At 35.7% G+C, this 19,697-nt stretch overlaps 1 protein-coding gene across 3 annotated transcripts in view; it reads left to right on the forward strand.

The window, feature by feature from the left end:
- The window catches only part of FAF1 (Fas associated factor 1), a 459,658-nt gene that overhangs the window by 396,996 nt on the left and 42,965 nt on the right, over positions 1-19,697 (forward strand). For all 3 annotated transcript variants that reach the window (XM_077844988.1, XM_077844990.1, XM_077844991.1), the window contains 2 exons: positions 11,010-11,090; positions 12,740-12,817. In XM_077844988.1, coding sequence (XP_077701114.1) covers positions 11,010-11,090; positions 12,740-12,817 — 159 coding nt within the window. The remainder of the gene's footprint in view (positions 1-11,009; positions 11,091-12,739; positions 12,818-19,697) is intronic.

Here is a 19,697-nt window from a genome sequence, read left to right on the forward strand (position 1 = left end):
TATACTCTCTGTCACAACTACTCAACTGTGCTATTGTAGCACAAAAGGAGTCATACATAATACATAAACAAATGATCATGACTGTGCCGCAGTAAGACATTTGTTTTCAAAACCAGGCCACAGGCCAGCTTTAGCTCTAAGACCATAATTTGTTCACCTATGATTGAAAATAAGCTTTCTCTTCCTGTCTTATCTACTTTCAGGAAGGAATCCTAACTAGAGAAGTGGCAACCAAGTGTAGTAGATTTTATCAGAGACCATTACATCATTTCCGTTACATATACACACACACCAAAAAAATCTCCAGAACATTTAGCTGGACTTACCATGTAATGGGGCTGGACTTCCATCTAATGGAAAAGGAGATACATTTTTCTCTCTCTCAGAGTGTATGCTCTCAATGGACATGTGAGCAGTCTACATGACCTCTTGGGAACCTATTGTGGGATCTCTATTCAAGAGCATGGGTCTTTTCTCCCAAACTCCCTGGCTCTAATAGATTAAGTCCAAATCCTAGTATTTAAGCATTCTTCTGTACCATATGTATGAACTTCTACCATTTATGGCTTTCCTGAAAGCAAAAAAATATCCCAACTACTGGTCACTTAAGCATTATTAGATATATTACTTTTAAGCAAAGAGATCTTTGCTTTCTCTGAGATGCCCTGAAAACAGATACGGTCTTTCTAAACAGTGCTTTTCAAATTAATTGTGCATAGGAACCACCTGGAGATCTTATTAAAACTTATGTTCTGTTTTCATCAATCTGGAATGGGGCCCAAGATTCTGCGTTTCTGACAGGCTTCCAATTGTTTTCAGTGCTGCTTGTCATTGAATCACACTTTGGTGAGGTTTTAACTGATACTTCTGTTACTACAACCCAGTCGTTCAAAGTCTTATCATTGGATTAGCAGAATCAAGAATCAGAACTGATGTTTTTCAGGTGAGGTGGCATTCACAGCTCTATTCTTTGACCATGGTGACTTCAACCAATTGATATGTTTATTTAGTTTAGTAGTTTCTATAGAACTAGAGGTTACCGTTTGAAATGGTCTTTACCCACTTAATATTATACTAGAAAATTCAAAAACATTATCTCTTTGAGTATTGCTCCCTTCTTTTTTTTTTTTTTTTAAAGATTTTATTTATTTATTCATGATAGTCACAGAGAGAGAGAGAGAGAGGCAGAGACACAGGCAGAGGGAGAAGCAGGCTCCATGCACCGGGAGCCCGATGTGGGATTCGATCCCGGGTCTCCAGGATCGCGCCCTGGGCCAAAGGCAGGCGCCAAACCGCTGCGCCACCCAGGGATCCCTGCTCCCTTCTCTATATTACTCTCTTCTAGAATTCCTAGCAGATGCATATTAGACACTGATTATATCCTCTGTGACTCTTAATGTCTCTATCATATTTTATTTCTCTGTATCTCTCTGTGTTGCAATTAAGGTGATTTTTCTCACTTCCAATTCATTAATTCTCTCTTTACCTGTGTCCAAACTGCTGTTTAATCCATCCATTAATTTTTTAGTATTATTAATAATTTATTTTTGAAAACTATATTGAAGTATAATTGATACACAATAAACTGAAACTATAAAAAGTATACAACTTGAAAGTTTCTGACATGTATATATACTCATGCAATACATACTACAATCAAAATAGTGAACATATTCATATCTATCACTCTCGAAAGTTTCCTCATATGCCTTTGTAATCCCTTCTTCCTGTATCTCCCTGCCAACCTTCCAAGTCCCATGCAACCACTGATCTTTCTGTTACTATGGATTTGTTTTCATCTTTGCAAGTTTTATTTAAAAATTGTATCATACAGTATATGCTCTTTAGTGTGGCTTCTTTCATTTCACCTAATTATTTGAGATTCATCTATGTTGTTGCATGTATCAATAATTCATTCCATTTAATTGCTTAGTAATATTCCACCATACGGATATGCAGAAATTTTTTTTGGTTCTAATAATTTTTTAATATAAGTAGAATTCATAAAACATATAGTTCATTATTATAATGTGTGGCATTCATTGTATTCACAATGCTGTGCAACCACCATCCAGCAATATTAACAATGCTACCTTTAAAAATAATTTAACAATTGATTTTTAAATTTTGCATAAATGCCTTAAGACAAGTTTTTAAACAGCAAAATAGCTCAAATACAGTATACTTTTCTTTCTGATTAGCTCATCTCTCACACACACACAGAATGCTTGAATATTCACCCATACTGAATAGCAATATTCCAACAGACCCAAATGCTTCATTTATTGTTAGCTATCCTGGATCCTAAAATGGACTACTAATATATAGGACAAGTCTTTCCTCCAGTAGCCACTGAATAATATGATGGCTATTTGTGTTTACCAGGTAACTGCCTCTCACTCTCTGAAATCCTATGAAGAGAAATCATTACATTATGACAGAGGTTCCAGTAATTGTCTGCTCTGTACAAGCATGGCTCAATGAAAGCACTTACTTCTGCTTTCAGCAGTATACATATTTTTTCACATTTTTTTAAAATCCATTCACCTGTTGACAGACATTTGGATTATTTCCTAGTTTGGAACTATTACAAATAAAGCTATTATGAACAGTTGTAATCAAATTTTTATGTATGCTCTCATTTGTTTTGGGTAACCACCTAGATCTAGAATGACTAGATTATACAGTAATATATGCTTAATTTTTTAAGGAACAGAAGTGTTTTCCAAAGTGGTTACACCATTTTATACTCGCATGATGAGTGTATGAGAGTTCCAGTACTCTACATCCTTGTTAACCCTAGGTATGGTTAATCTTTTTAAATTTATGACATTCTAATATGTATATAGTAGTGCTTCATTGTAGTTTTAATTTGTATTTTCCTAGTGATTAATGAGATTGAGCTTTTCATGTGCTTCCTTGCTGTCCATATGTCTTTATGGTGGTGTCTGCAAATTTTTGCTTACTTTGTAAATTGGATTCTTTGTTATTTTTGTATTTTGAGTTCTTTATATGTTCTAGATACCAGTTCTTTATTTGATAAGTAACTTGCAAGGATTTTTCTCCCAGTTTGTGGCTTAATTTTCGTTATCTAGCGCTTTCTACACTCGATAGGTCTTCTAAACACAACATCTCCAAAGAAACGAGAGCTTTAAATGATACACCAGACCAGATGGATTTCACAGATATCTACAGAACTTTACATCCAAACTCAACTGAATACACATTCTTCTCAAGTGCACATGGAACTTTCTCCAGAATAGACCACATACTGGGTCACAAATCAGGTCTGAACCGATATCAAAAGATTGGGATCGTCCCCTGCATATTCTTAGACCATAATGCCTTGAAATTGGAACTAAATCACAACAAGAAGTTTGGAAGGACTTCAAACACGTGGAGGTTAAGGACCATCTTGCTAAAAGATGAAAGGGTCAGCCAGGAAATTAAGGAAGAATTAAAAAGATTCATGGAAACTAATGAGAATGAAGATAGAACTGTTCAAAATCTTTGGGATGCAGCAAAAGCAGTCCTGAGGGGGAAATACATCGCAATACAAGCATCCATCCAAAAACGGGAAAGAACTCATATACAAAAGCTAACCTTACACCTAAAGGAGCTAGAGAAAAACAGCAAATAGATCCTACACCCAGCAGAAGAAGAGAGTTAATAAAGATTCGAGCAGAACTCAATGAAATCGAGAAGAATTCGTGGAACAGATCAACAAAACCAGGAGTTGGTTCTTTGAAAGAATAAGATAGATAAACCATTAGCCAGCCTTATTAAAAAGAAGAGAGAGAAGACTCAAATTAATACAATCATGAATGAGAAAGGAGAGATCACTACCAACACCAAGGAAATACAAACGATTTTAAAAACATATTATAGGGATCCCTGGGTGGCGCAGCGGTTTGGCGCCTGCCTTTGGCCCAGGGTGCGATCCTGGAGACCCGGGATCGAGTCCCACATCGATCCTAGTGCATGGAGCCTGCTTCTCCCTCTGCCTATGTCTCTCTCTTTCTCTCTCTCTCTCTCTCTCTCTCTCTGTGGGTGACTATCATAAATAAATAAAAATTTTAAAAAATTAAAAAAAAATAAAAACATATTATGAACAGCTATATGCCAATAAATTAGGCAATCTAGAAGAAATGGACGCATTCCTGGAAAGCCACAAACTACCAAAACTGGAACAGGAAGAAATAGAAAACCTGAACAGGCCAATAACCAGGGAGGAAATTGAAGCAGTCATCAAAAACCTCCCAAGACACAGAAGTCCAGGGCAAGATGGCTTCCCTGGGGAATTCTATCAAACGTTTAAAGAAGAAACCATACCTATTCTACTAAAGCTGTTTCATTATCATTTTCAACTCTCTTTAGGAAAGCAGAAGTTTTTCATTTTGATGAAGTCCAATTTAGATTTTTTTCTTAATCTCTCGTTCTTTTGAGTCATATGTAAGAAATCTCTCCCGAAGTCAAGGTCACTGTTTTTTCCTGTAAGCAGGCTCTCCACAAAGCAGGGAGCCCCATGTGGGGCTTGATCCCAGGATCCCAGGATCCCAGGATCATGACCTGAGCTGAAGACAGATGCTTAACCAACTGAGCCACCCAGGCTCTCCTAGCATTAGATTTTTATACTAAGGTCTGTGATCTATTTGAGTTAAATTTTATATAGAGTATAAAGTATGGATTGAAGTTCTCTTGGGGAGGGGGCGTGGGAGTGGAGGGGGACATGGATATCCAGTAGTTATACCACTATTGATTGCAAAGAGTATTCTTTACATTGAATTGCCTTTACATCTTTGTCAAGAATCCGTTGATCGTATATGCATAGGTCTCTATCTGGACTCTGTTCTGTTCCAGTGGTTATTTTTGTCTATCTTAATATGAATACCACACACAATTACTTTAGCTTTATAATAAGTTGTGAAATCAAGTAGTGAAAGTCCTCTAACTCTCTTCTTTTCATAATTGTTTTGGCTTATTCTAGGTCCTGTGCATTGCCATATGAATTTTATCAGTGTGTCAATTTCTACCAAAAAAAAGATGCCAGTATTTTTATTAGAATTGCATTAAATCTGTACATCATTTGAAGAAAATTGACCTATAACAATATCGACTTTTCTAATCTATGAAAATTATTTATTTCTCCGCATATTTAGGTTTAATTTCTCTCAGCAATATTTTATAATTTGAAGTGTATATCTTTTTGTCAAATTTCTCGCTAAGTAAGTCACATATTTTATGCTATTAAAGTGATAACTTTAAAATTATAAGTTGTGATTGTTTTTTGCTAGTGTATGGAAATGCAGTTGCTTGTTGTATATTAATTTTTTATCCCACAACCTTACCAAAATCACTTATTAGTTCTAATAGTTTTTGGGTAAAATCTGTATAATTTTCCATATCTCTAATCATTTTATTTGTGATAAAGAGTTGTACGTCTTCCTTTCCATTCTAGATCTCTTTTATTTCCTTTTCTGGCCTTATATTTGAAAATCAATTAATGTGATTCACATATGATAATCTCAGTGGATGTAGAAAAAGCATCAGGCAAAAGCTAATCCATTCCTAATGGAAACTTTTGATAAAATAGGAATAGAGTAAAACCTGATAAAGAACACCTATTAAAAAAAAAACCTACAAGCTAACATTTTTCTTACTAGTGAAAGACTGAATGTTTTTTTGCTAAAATTGGAAAAAAAGGCAGAAATGTCTGCTCATATCACTTCTATTCACCATTGAATTAGAGATCTAGACAGTATAATAAGCAATAACTATCCATTCTGCTCCCTTCAGTCCCTGGTAATTTCTGATTTACTTTATTTCTATGAATCTACCTACTCTAAGTACCTCATGTAAGTGGAGACATACAATAGTTGTCCTTTTCTGTCTGACTTCTTTTACTTAGGATGATATCTTTAAGGTTTATCCATGTGGTAGTATGTGTCAGAACTTCCTTCCTTTTATGGCTGAATAATACTCCATTGTATATTTATACCACATTTTGTGTATCCATTCATCTGTTGATAGACACTTGGGTTGTTTCACTTGTGGCTAGTGTGAACAGTGCTGCTATGAATATGTACTTACTGGCATTTATATAAATCTTCTTTCGAGAAATGTCTTTTCAAGTCCTTTGCCCATTTTTTAAATTGGATTGTTCATTTTTATTGTTAACTTGTAGGAATTCCAGATATTAAACGCTTTTGTTGTTTTTATTTAAATTCAATTTGCCAACATATAGCATAATACCCAGTGTCCATCTTACACTTTAAGTGTGCCCACCTTAATGCCCATCACCCAGTTACCCTATAGATATTAAACTCTTATCAGATAAATGATTTGCAAATATTTTCTTCCATTCTGTGAATAGCCTTTTCACTCTTTTGGTAGTGTCTTTTGATGCACAAAAGTTTTTAATTTTGATGATGCCTAACTTACCTATTTCTTTGTATTGCCTATGCTTTCATTGTCATACTGAAGAAATCGTTGCCTAATCCAAGGTCATGAAGATTTTCACCTATATTTTCTTATAAAAGTTTTATAGTTTCAACTCTTAAATTTAGGTCTTTGGTCCATTTTGAGTTGAGTTTTTTAAATGGTGGAAAGTGAAGGCCCAACTTCATTCTTTTGTAGTGTTCCCAGCACCATTCAATTGAAAAGACTGTCCTTTCTCCTTTGGTCTTGACAACCTTGTCAAAAATAAGTTTGTCTTGTATGTGAGAGTTTATTTCTGGGCTCTCTCTTGTATTCCATTGGTCTAAATATCTATCCTTCTGCCAGTACTATAATGGTTTTTATTATTATTACTATTGTTATTTGAAGTATAATTAACGTACATTGTTATATCAGTTTCAGGTATACAAATATAATGATTCAGTAATTCTATATATTACTCAGTGTTCATCACAGTAAGTCTATTCTTAATCCCCTTTATCTATTTCACCCATCTCCTCTACCTACCCCTCCCCATTAGCAAACAGTTTGTTTTCTGTACTCAAGTCTGGGTTTTTTGGTCTCTTATTAGTTTGTTTTGTTTTTTTAGATTCCACATATGAGGGAAGTCATGTGGTATTTGTCTTTTCTCTGTCTAACTTACTTCATTTAGCAGTATACCATCTGGTTCATCCATGTTGTTGCAGATGGGAAGATCTTATTCTTTTGTGTGTCTGGGTAATATTCCACTGTATGTAAAAATGGATAAAGTACTACGATATTTTGATTACTATAACTTTATAGTAAGTTTGGAAATCAAAAAATGTGAGCCCTCCGATTTTGTTCTTTTTCAAGATTGTTTTGGCTATTTGGGGTCCTTTGAGTTTCTGTATGAATTTTAGAATGGGGTCTTCTGTTTCTTTAAAAAAAAATGCATTGGTATACACTCAATTGTTTCTTAAAGAGATTTAAATAGTAAAAAAGAAAAAAAAAGTCTCTTAATTTACCTGCAAAGCTCCTATTTCCACTTCTTTGTGTAGATCCAGATTTCCATCTGGTTGGTATTATTTTCCTTCTACGTGAAGGACTTCCTTTACCTTTTAATATAGTACACATGTTGGTGATTAATTCTTTGCCCTTTGTGTATCTGAAAAAGTCTTTATTTGATCTTCAATTGAAGGATATTTTTACTGAGTATAGAATTCTTAGTCGACACATTGGTTTCTTTTGGTGCTTTAAAAATGTTGCTCCACTTGTACTGTTTCTGAGAAGTCTGCTTTCATTCTTAATTTATTCCCCTAGACATATGATGTCTTTTCTCTGGTTTCTTTTAAGATTTTTCTTTTTGGTATTAATTTTATGCAATGTAGTTATGATGTGCTTGGGTGTACCTTTCTTCATGTTGTTTTGTTTTGTTTTTCACCCAATGTTCATTTCGATTCTTAGATCTGTGGCTTTTTAGTTTTTATCAAATTCAGAACACTTTTGGCCATCATTTCTTAAAATAAGCTTTCTCCCCCTCTCCCTTTGCATCCTATTCCCAGGCTCCAATTACACTTATACTGTACTGCCAAGAGTTAGCCCATAGATAACTTTCCAGCTCTGACCATAAGTTTAGGAAAATGCATCCTGAGCCACATTTCTGAGCCAGCCCTTCTGTCTGTGATAGTCAGGGAGGGCTGTGAACAAGGGCAAGAGTATTGCATTGTAGCAGGAAAGGGAGAAGAAGCTATCAGGAGACCTGGCTTCAAGTCTAAGCTCTGGGTAGTCTTGTATCATAAAGGATAAATCCTTTATCCTCATATGATTTCAGTTTCTCCATCTATATAGTAACTCTTTTGTACATGTTGGTCTCTTATATTTCTAAAAGTGTATGAAAAGCTAATAGGATTTTTAATGATAGAGATGATGGAGCAGAAACTATTCCAGGTAGAAAGTGACATTATGTAAGGAACAAAAGGAAAATAATGCAAAACTTGAACACTGAATTCTTCATGCTAAGTTAGTAGACAACAAAAAATAATGATGGTGATCCAAACAGGATTATCTGTGTCTTCCCATAGTAAACTATGCCTCGATATCCTTAGTGCTAGTGTGATGCTAATATAAAAGGGGAGGAAGCAAGTTAGCTGGTTCAGGAAGTCCTCTCACAACAGGTGCCACATTTTGTGGCAGAGATCCCTGTACTTAATGGCCTTTCATATCTGCAACAGTCTGTTTTAAAACAGACCTATTTACTTAGAGTGCTTTTATTATCAACTATATTTGTGTTCAAAGGGCTTCCAGCTGTGGTAGCTTTTAGAAGGTCCCTTTGTTGTGTGTACATAGTGTCATAACATGTCATTTCTGCCCAGCCAGTCGATTTCATTGACTCAGATGGGGCTGCTTTGTGGATGAGCTGTCTTCTTCCTCCTTAATTTTTACTGCAGACAACAAATATTTTATGCCTGGAAAGACTACTTATTCAACAAATGCTTATTAAACACCTCCCCAAAACTAGGCAATGTGTGAAACATTTGGAATATAGAGGTGTGTAATATAGACAAGGTCCCTGTCTTTATGATGCTCACAGTGTCATGGAGGGGATGTCATATTAAGTTAATAATTATATGATAATTAATTAATTGCAATTGTGATAAATGTTGTAAAGGGAAAGTACAGAATGTTACAAGAGAAACCAAACTAATCTGGAGGAATGGGGTCAAGAAAATAATATAAAATAAAATTAGACATCCTAAGTATTTCTCCATTTATAGAAAGATAAGATTACTCCCGTAGGTTATACTGATTGTATTAGGGATTTCTGAATTTGGAAAGATAGACTTGTCCACAGGGGCATAAAATCCTAGAAACTCAATCCTTTAATTTAATAAGTGACTGAAAAGGGAGACATTATTTATCCAAGAACACACAGCTTGCCACTGGCTGGGGTTAGACTTAAACACAGATCTGCTAATCCCCCCATTACCTCTCCTCAGCGACTTAAAAAATAGACATTATATATCAAGTAGAGATCAGTCATGGCCAAATGAACTATTAAGTGGCCACTGTGTGCAAACTTGGATATTGAGTGTGAGAAAGAATTCAGAGTAATGAATTAGGCAAATGCTAATGTAAATAGAAATGCACAAAATACATCTTATCAGGTTGATGGTATCTGGTCATAGTAAAACCTAATGTATATACCAAAGTGGGAAATACCTAGCTGGAATTAGTGAAAATATATTTAAAGGTAAATGTTTCTGTTTCTCTAAGATATAAATACTAATGGCTTAGTAGAAGTCTCCAGATAGAAGTTTTTAAAACCCATTTTGATTCATGTGTAATATTATAAGACATGCAAATTATCCTTGAATGCTTAGCAGCCTGAGTGGTCTCTCAGTTAGGTTAAATATTGTTCCTGATACTGTCTGTGTTCCACCATAGAATTCACCTAGCCTGTCCTTTCACCAGAGAGAGTATAGCAATTAGCTTTATGCCAGCAACTTATAATTCTTCCTTATTTTTTATTTGAAAGACTGAGAATTAATAAATGTAGCTATTTATATTAAAGATTTTGGAATTAGTTGAGTCTCTGAAACTAAAAGGAGATTGAGGCTTCAGAGAGAAAGCTAGTCTTGAATACGAATCAATGAGAGCACCTAAATATATACTGAATTAGAAAGTCAAAAAATTAGAAAGTGTTAAGTAAAACCATATGAAATTTCCTTTTTTAGAGATCCAGAACAGTCAAATATTGATGAATTTATGTGATTTACTCAGCTGAATATAGGCCCAAGGGAACCTATATTCTAATGTCAACAGATACGACTATTTATTAAATTTAAGTACATGTCTATACTTCAGAATTTAACAAATGAGAAATTCTGGTAGTTGAATGAATAATTTCATATGCAGTAATAGTTTAAATGTAGATGGATGACATAATCACCTCAGAAGCTAAACATGTTTTAAAAGATCATCAACTTCGATAACTGCTAAGTCTTCCATACTTCATGAGTGTGAGTGTTGCGGGGAAGACTTAGTTCAATAACCAAGCATTAGTGATGTGATATAGACTATAATTAACCAGGGCATTTTTCTTTCAGCTTCTTATGCTGACCACAGGCTATCCTTTACTCATCACCCAGTCTTAGCCCCAGTGGTGACAGTCTCCAAGTTTATCTTAGAAAAATCAGGAGAAAAGGGGAAGGGAGCTCATCATTGTGAATATAAACTGTCAGGTGTTTTGAAAAACAGTTTCTATATTATTGCATTTAATTCTTATAACAACTCTCTGAAACAAATACTATTTCTATTTTACGGTCAAAGAAACTGAGATCCAAAAAGGTGAAATAACTTGCCCAAGGTCACAGTTTATGAGGTAGAGCTAGGCTTCAGACATTCTTATTTCACTATCTACTGTGCTGTTCTTCTTGGCTTGTTTGCTTATTTCTAACCTATATACTTTAGAAATGCCTTATTTAATTCTAATAAATTCACAGAAGGGAATTATCATTGTTTTCTTCCATTAAAAAAAAGTAATATAGTAAAATATAGTAATATAGTAAAATATTTGAATCTTTTCTTTTAAGGATGAACGTGAAGCCAGAGAAAATGTGAAGAGAGAGCAAGATGAGGCCTATCGCCTTTCACTCGAGGCTGACAGAGCAAAGGTAGGTTTGGTCAAAGGACTTCTAAGATAAAAAACACAACCCGAAATAGTCTTTCATTATTTAAGTGCCAGCCCTTTTACCAGTTTGATCCCTAAGAATGTTTGGTTTGCAATGGAGGAAGCTAGATTCAATTAACAGAATATAATTTTACCCTTGGTTTTTTGTTGTTGTTTTTTTATTTTCGATTTTTTTTTTAGAGAGAGAGATTTTATTTATTCATTTGAAATGGAAGGATAGAGAGAGAGAGCATGAGCATGGGGAGAGGAAGAGGGAGGAGAACTGGACTTCTTCTCACTTCTTATCCAAGAACACACAGCTTGCCACTGGCTGGGGTTAGACTTAAACACAGATCTGCTAATCCCCCCATTACCTCTCCTCAGCGACTTAAAAAATAGACATTATATATCAAGTAGAGATCAGTCATGGCCAAATGAACTATTAAGTGGCCACTGTGTGCAAACTTGGATATTGAGTGTGAGAAAGAATTCAGAGTAATGAATTAGGCAAATGCTAATGTAAATAGAAATGCACAAAATACATCTTTTGTGGGGCTCAATCCCAGGACCCAGAGATCATGACTCAAGCTGAAGTCAGATATTTAACCATCTGAGCCACCCAGGTACCCCTCTACCCTTGTTCATTTTGATAACAAGTTTTTTAAGAATCAAGAAATAAAAACAAAAATAGACCTAATAATTATTTTCCTTGTTTTTTAATCAGTCTGTGGTAAAAACCTAGCAAACTTATAAAAGTTTGAACTTGGACAGCCCGGGTGGCTCAGCAGTTTAGTGCCGCCTTCAGTCCAGGGCCTGATCCTGGAGACCTGGGATCGAGTCCCGTGTCGGGCTCCCTGCATGGAGCCTGTGTCTCTGCCTCTCTCTCTCTCTCTCTCTCTCTCTCTCTCTCTGTGTCTCATGAATAAATAATAAATAATAATATAATAATATAAAATAATAATAAATAAATAAATAATAAAAATAAATAAATAAAATCTAAAAAATAAAAATAAAAAGTTTGAACTTTAAAAAGTTCTTCAAGTGGTGTGCCTGGGTGGCTCAGTTCGTTAAGTGTCTGTCTTGGGCTCAAGTCATCCTGGAATCAAGCTCCGCAGCAGGCTCCCTGCTCCGTGGGGAGTCTGCTTCTTCCTCTCCCTCTGCCCCTTCCCCACTCATGCGCTCTCTCTCGCTCTCTCTCTCGCTCTCTCTAAATGAAATCTTAAAAAAAAAAAAAGTTTTTCAGGCGATTCCTTCTGTGCACTCAGGATCGAGAACACTGAGAACCACTGACTTATTTAATACTTCTTGAGTACCTGCTTCTCTGTTGGGCATTGAAGGAGGAGGTAACGAATAAGCTAGTTTCTGTCCTCAAAAGAAGGCTCACAATGTGGTGTAGAACAGTTAACTCAGCAAAAGAGACCAGAAAAAGGTCTTCTGAAGGATCTTGGCTGCCGCACGACGCAGAGCTACCATGGTATTAGTATGGGTACTTGACATGATTAGAGAGATGTGCTTGATTGTTGCTTCCATTTCCACTATTTTCAGAGAGAAACACTTCTGGTACCACAGTGCTGGGGGTGGGCTCTCTTTTTCCTCCTTTCTAAGTAAACCGTTGTTTATTGAGTGCTGGCTCCCTTCCTCTTTCATTGGCAGAGGGAAGCTCATGAACGAGAGATGGCAGAGCAGTTTCGTTTGGAGCAGATTCGCAAAGAACAAGAAGAGGAACGTGAGGTAGGGCGTAATTTCAAGTAAAGTTATTCAAAAGCTAGGTTTATTTCCACGGCATTGGATACTGAGGCTGTTAGTATTTCTTACTTCTTTCCACCTTTTCCAGACTCATTTTAAAATGGAAGATCTGACCTCTCCTTAAAAGAATGCTTCATGCTCTGAGGAAGATTCATGCTTTTCTATTCTTTTCAATTCCTTTTCTCTCTTCTTGCATGACCAGTGCTCCCATCCTCCCTGGATAGTGTCTCATCCCAAGAATACAAAGATTGTATTTTCTGCCCTTTCCCAGTCTTCATTTACCCTACTGGAAGAAACTGAGTTACTTCTGTGACATCTTGCACTGGGCCCCTAAATATGGGACATCCATTTAACATGGTTTATTTTTCCCCCCAAGTTCATGTCATGTTCATAACAATAGAGAGCATTTTTCATTCACTCATCTTGCAAATAGTTTTTTGAATACTTAGTATATCCCAAAATCTGTTAGGGGATAGGGTACAGATGTGGATCATCCCCACCAGGAGTACAAATCACTAGCCTAAAGTGCAGTGGGAACAAAGAGAAGGGGTGTCAAACAGCTTCCTAGGATGGTTTCACAAAAAAAGACTTTTAGAACTTTTTCTAGACGTGGGACTAATAGCAAATTTCACATATAGAAAGAGAAAACCATCTAACAACTGATGGAAAGGCCTGAGGGCCCTCACGTTAGCTGAGGAAAACTCCATTAGTCATCATTCCCAGTCAGAGGATGTCAGCTTGGACTTATTCAGTAAATATTTTTTGAACAAAAACTATGCTAGGCACTGAGAGAGAAACAGATAAGATAGTTTTTGCCTACAAGAAGAGATTGCATCTTGTAGGGAAGGTACATGTCTACAAGTAACAGCAAACCAAGGAAAAACTGCCAAATGACATAGAAGTAAAACATAATACTTAGAGAATTCATTGGCAAAGTAAAATCTTTTACAACTTTTAGAAACAGACCACACTATAGAAAAAGTGATAGGTCTTAAAAGATGTGTAATATTTCATGGTTTGGAAATCAAACTTTATTCGTGTTCAAACTTATTATTGAACCAGATACTATGCCTGACAAACCCTAGTCTCTGTACACTGAAGACTCTCAATAATGGAAGGTAGGGAATATTTTTATTGAGTATCTTCTGTGTATCAAGTACTTTTCTAGCTTCTGTGCATATGCTTAGTCACTGACTATTAAAACAAGCTACAAGATTAGAGACTTCTCTTTATGAGAGAGAAAACTGAAACTCATTGGGAAGTCACACATAAAAATGGAAAAACAAGATGAGTGAATGAAAAATTCATTCTGTGAACAAGGTCATATATCATTCTATATATCTATAGGATCATGTTTGCAGATTTTCATAAAAGTTAAGAGACAAATTTGTCACTATGCTCTTAGGCTATTTCAAGAAATATGGTTTAAAAATTTAGGACTCTCATTCTTTCATGCTCTTTCACAATGCACATGCTCTCAGTGGTTTATCTTCAACCGTATACTTAATAAAGGTCAAGTGTACACAAATAGCTGCATGTTTTGGATCTAGAGCTTGATAGTACGTGTATTTTCTTCTGATGATTTCTTCCTCTCATAGAAGACCCCATAAACATCCTTTAGCATACCTCAATATATATGTTCCAGCTGTAAACATGAGAGGGTGGAGCACAGAGGTAGGGAATTTACCACTAGTTATTACTGCACTTATCCATTGCTGTGCTCCCAAAAAACCAAGTTCAGGTAATGCTCCATATTCTACCCACACTTCCCCAGAGAGTCACAATTAAAGGCTCTTATAAATCTTACCATTAAGAACCTATCTTCTGTATATCTTAATTTAATTAAGTCTTATCCAAACTTACTTGACCTTTTTTTTCATGGAACACTAATTAACATATTTCAGCATACTCATGTATAACAGACAGTTTTGGGAAAGCTGGTATTGTGCAACCTCTGAAGAAATTGAGACTCAGGAAGATTATACAGTTTGCTTATGGTCACCAAACTGGTTGGACACATAATCTGGACTACAAGCTTGGTCACCTGACTTTTCACAATAATACTGTCTTTCCTTCTAACCAGAAATCCTAACCCATGTAATTGTATTGAGAAATAAGAAATAAGAATGGTTTTATTATTTTAATTATCTCTAGTACTTCAAAATCCTTTGGAAAGATGAAGTATTGAATAGTCAAATCACCTTGGTTACAGGGAAATTCCTTAATGGTTGGTCTGATTTTGCTGTGTGGTGACTGTTGTAGTGAAATCAGTAAATCTAGGAAAACATTTTGATCTTGTCCTTGACCATGATAAGGAGAAAGGCTTTAAAACTATTCTGAAGGAAAAACGAAGGACAAAAAACTCCAGTATTTTACTAATTTATATATTTACTTGTTCTTTCCAAAATGAGTTTCAAGTAATTTACATAAAGATGTACAGTTCAAATGGCTTAAAAGGGAGAGAAAAGATATTATAATCAGGTTAAAGGAAAATAAAGACAAAAGTAAGATTAGCATTTTGACAACAGACAATCCAGCACACCCAACCAAATGCATGTAATAGGATTCTGTACATTTGCTCAAAATGGACCACAAAATTTCTTCTATACTTCTCTTGGGCTAAAATGACTGTTTATATGTTTCACTTTATCTGTAACATCAGATAAAGGCCATTCTTTCTAAAGGTGAGATTTTTCAAGTGCTGAGACCTTAAAGCAATGTTTCTTTCTTGTGTTTCTCCTTCAAGAGGAAATTGTACAATATGGTGAATACTAGCCCCAAGTATATCTTATAGCTATAATAGCAAAAGGGAGTCATGTATAACAGCTTCTTATAGCTTTATATAATTCAAAGTCATAAGGCCAAAGAACAGTTTAATAAAAGCATCTCTGGAAAGACCCAAATAATATATTTTTTGGTAGTCCAGGTTAAAGCACAGATTTTATGGAAACTTAGAGAAATACATGAGGGCAGCCTCGGTGGCTCAGTGGTTTAGCGTCACCTTCTGCCCAGGGCCTAATTCTGGAGACCCAGGATCAAGTCCCACATCAGGCTCCCTGCATGCAGCCTGCTTCTCCCTCTGCCTGTGTCTTTGCCTTTCTCTCTTTCTCTCTGTCTGTCTCTCTCTCATGAATAAACAAATAAAATCTTTTTAAAAAATACATGAGCTACATATTCTTTAAGAAATCTTTACTGAAAAAAAGAAAAGAAATCTTTACTGAATATTGTTTTGCCACCAAATTTTTGGTAAGTAGAGGTTTCAGCTAAGATTATGGACTCCTGGGTCTTTTAATGAGTCAATATTTGCAGATATTTTGTTAATCTCCTTCAATGTGCAAATCACTGAATCATGTACTATAGATACTATATTGTATGTGACATAGCCCCTGCCCTCAGGAAGGTCACTGTCTAATATAGGAGGGTAGATGGATACAAAATAACTATAGGATAGGATCCTATGTGTTATAAAAACCATTAAAGTAGCACAGAGTGTTGACAATATTTGGATGAAGATGATTTCTGACGAGGAAGGCAATGAGAAAGATTTCACAGAGGGAAGAGGCTTTGGAAGATTGGTAAGAATTTTATGATTAACAGTAAAGTAGAAGAGCAGTTTGGATGGAGTCATGAATAGTAGGATGGCTGGATAATATGAATAAAGGGAGAAAGGCACAGGGCTTCTTCAGGGAATAGTAAACGGACAAATGTAGAACCCCGTCTAGTAATTAGATAAGGTTAAAAGGGCCAAGGTTTGGAGACTCACAAATGGGATAGAATAGGCACAAAGCTATTCCCTTTTGCTGCTGGTTCCCACAAAAAAGAAAAAGGTTACATGTTTGCCTATCTGCCCAAAGTTGTTTTCTTTTACATCTTGGTGCCTCCTCAAATAGATAATGTTAAATAATCTTAAAAGACCATTAAATGAGAGAAGAGAAGAGCATGGAATTACAAGCCTTGGTACTTCCCTTTAGTTTTCTGATTTGATCTTCACAACCATCCTATAAAACTCACTTGATATAGTATCATTACCATCTTACAGATGAAGAAATCAGATCACAGCAGGATTTAAAAAGCCTATTTTAAAATTCTTACCTAACATTTGCCTGGTAAAAGCAGAACCAGATCTTCTACTGGTATACTTTCTATTATCCCAAACTGGAAGAATGAAGGTGGGAACATGAATAGATTATTAAAGTAAAAAACTTCTCCTTATAATTTGTGTTTTTACTTCCTGTCACACAATGATAACACCACTCTATGAGCCACAAAGGTAATCATCCCTGCCATCATCATCATCAGTAGCTATTAAGCAATTAATTTGTGCTAAACTCTGTCCTTTGACATTATTTTTTTGAATCTCTACAACTTAATATGGTAGGTGCCAATACTGGAATACACCTTATTATAACTATAGAGACCATATATCCACAATTTCTTAAATAGTTTCACTTTGGAGTATTCTCCTGTTGTCTTCATGAACTATTAAAATAGACTAGAAATTCTAGTTTCGTGGTATCCAATACCAATCTACAGACTGTTCTTTATATCCCAGAAGCAGCCCAAAAGGCCTATGTCTGAATTTTGGTTATGACTATTTGCCTTGATTTACTTTATCCACCAGTGAGGCTATGTTTGTTGTAAGCAATCCATATTCTCTAGATGGATGATTGGTTGCCAGGAACACAGAATGGTTGCAAGATTGGGTCTGACCAACTGTTCTCATATAGGATCCATTCTGCTCCTTTGATGATCACAGAGTATCATGACTAAATTACTATCTGTACATTTGGCTCCCAAACTTACATCTCCAGCTCCTCCCTTTCCCTGAACTCCAGACTTGAATATTTCATTGCTAGCCCATCATCTCCCCGTAGGTGTTTAATAGCGCAAACTTAACATGTCTTAAATTGAACAATTGATCTTACCCTCCCCACTCAAAGGTGCTCCTCCTGCAGTCTTCCCTATTTTAATAGGTTGAAAACTTTCTAGTTATTTGAACCAAAAACCATGGAATCATCCTTGACTTCTCTTTTTCATATCCATATTTTATGGGCAAATCCTATTGGTTCTACCTTCAAAATACTTACACAATTCAGATGCTACTCACTAACTCCACCATTACCATCCTTTTGCAAGCCACCATTATCTGTTACCTGGATTACTTTAGTAGCCTCCCAGCTTGACTTGGTGCCTCCATTTTTGCCTTTCCTGTATGTCTTTTAAATTTTTTTCTTTTTATGATAGTCACACAGAGAGAGAGAGAGAGAGAGAGAGAGAGGCAGAGACATAGGCAGAGAGAGAAGCAGGCTCCATGCACCGGGAGCCCGACGTGGTATTCGATCCCGGGTCTCCAGGATCGCGCCCCGGGCCAAAGGCAGGCGCCGAACCGCTGCGCCACCCAGGGATCCCTCCTGTATGTCTTTTAATAAATCCTTTTTAAAAAACAATTGGCACATCATGTTACTTCAAAAACCCACAATAGCTTCATATCTCAAAATAAAAGCCAAAACCTTTACAGTGATTCTAATCAACATCTGCAGGATTTTTATTTTTTTTATTTTTTTTATTTTTATTTTTTTAGAGTTTTACTTTTTTTTTAATTTTTTTTTTATTTTATTTATTTATGATAGGCACACAGTGAGAGAGAGAGAGAGGCAGAGACATAGGCAGAGGGAGAAGCAGGCTCCATGCACCGGGAACCCGATGTGGGATTCGATCCCAGGTCTCCAGGATCGCGCCCTGGCCCAAAGGCAGGCGCTAAACCGCTGCGCCACCCAGGGATCCCCTCTGCAGGATTTTTAAAAAGAAATTGACAAAAGTGATTCTAAAATTGATATGAATAGGCAATAGAACTGTAAAAGCCAAAACAATTTTGAAAAAGAACAAAATTGGAAGACTACCAGGGTTCAAGACAGTATATTCAAGACAGTGTGGGAATTGGCAAAAGAACAGACCCATATTTCAGTGAGACAGAATAGTCCAGAAATAGACTCACACATATGGTCAGTTGATTTTTGACAAAGGTGTAAAGGCAAGTCAATGGAAAAAGGATAATCTTTCAACAAGTAATGCTGCAACTATTGAATGTTCATATGTAAAAAAATGCAAAAACACAGAACAATTTCTAAAAAACCTTCCCAGTCCATTTCTTGCATCATATGCAAAAATTAACTCCAAACAGGTCGTAGACCTACAACTATTAAAGACCTAGAAGAAAACTAGGGAAAAAAATCTTCATTATCTTAAGTTAAGCTAAGATTTCTTAGACCTAACACCAGAAGCACAATCTGCAAAATAACAAGTATCTAAATTAGACTAAATCAAAATTAAGAACTTCTACTGTTCAAAGACACTGTTAAGAAATTGAAGACAAGGCACAGACTGAGAGAAAATCACATACCTACTGTCTAGAATACATAATGAACTATCAACATTCAATAAAAAAACAAATAACCCAAGTTTCTAGATGGACAAAATATTTAAACAGACGCTTCATCAAAGAAGATATACACAAGGGCAAATAAGCACATGAAAAGATGCTCAACATTATTAGTCATTAGGGAAATGCAAATTAAAACCACAATAGATACACACCAATTAGATGGCTTTTTGAAAGAAAAAATTACTGGTAAAGGTGAAGAACAACTGGAACTCATATATTAATGATGATAGTCATTAAGATAGCAAGTCCACTTTGGAAAATAATTTGGCACTTTGTTTTAAAGTTAAACATACATGTACCATATGACCCAGCAGTCAGACACCTAGATATTTACACGGGTGAAATAAAGTAATAAAATTTATGTTCACACAAAAATCTGTGCATAAATATTTATAATAGCTTTATTTGTACTACCAAAAACTG

Source organism: Canis aureus, chromosome 13, assembly GCF_053574225.1.
Source record: "Canis aureus isolate CA01 chromosome 13, VMU_Caureus_v.1.0, whole genome shotgun sequence".
In the NCBI taxonomy this organism is placed as follows: Eukaryota; Metazoa; Chordata; class Mammalia; order Carnivora; family Canidae; genus Canis; species Canis aureus.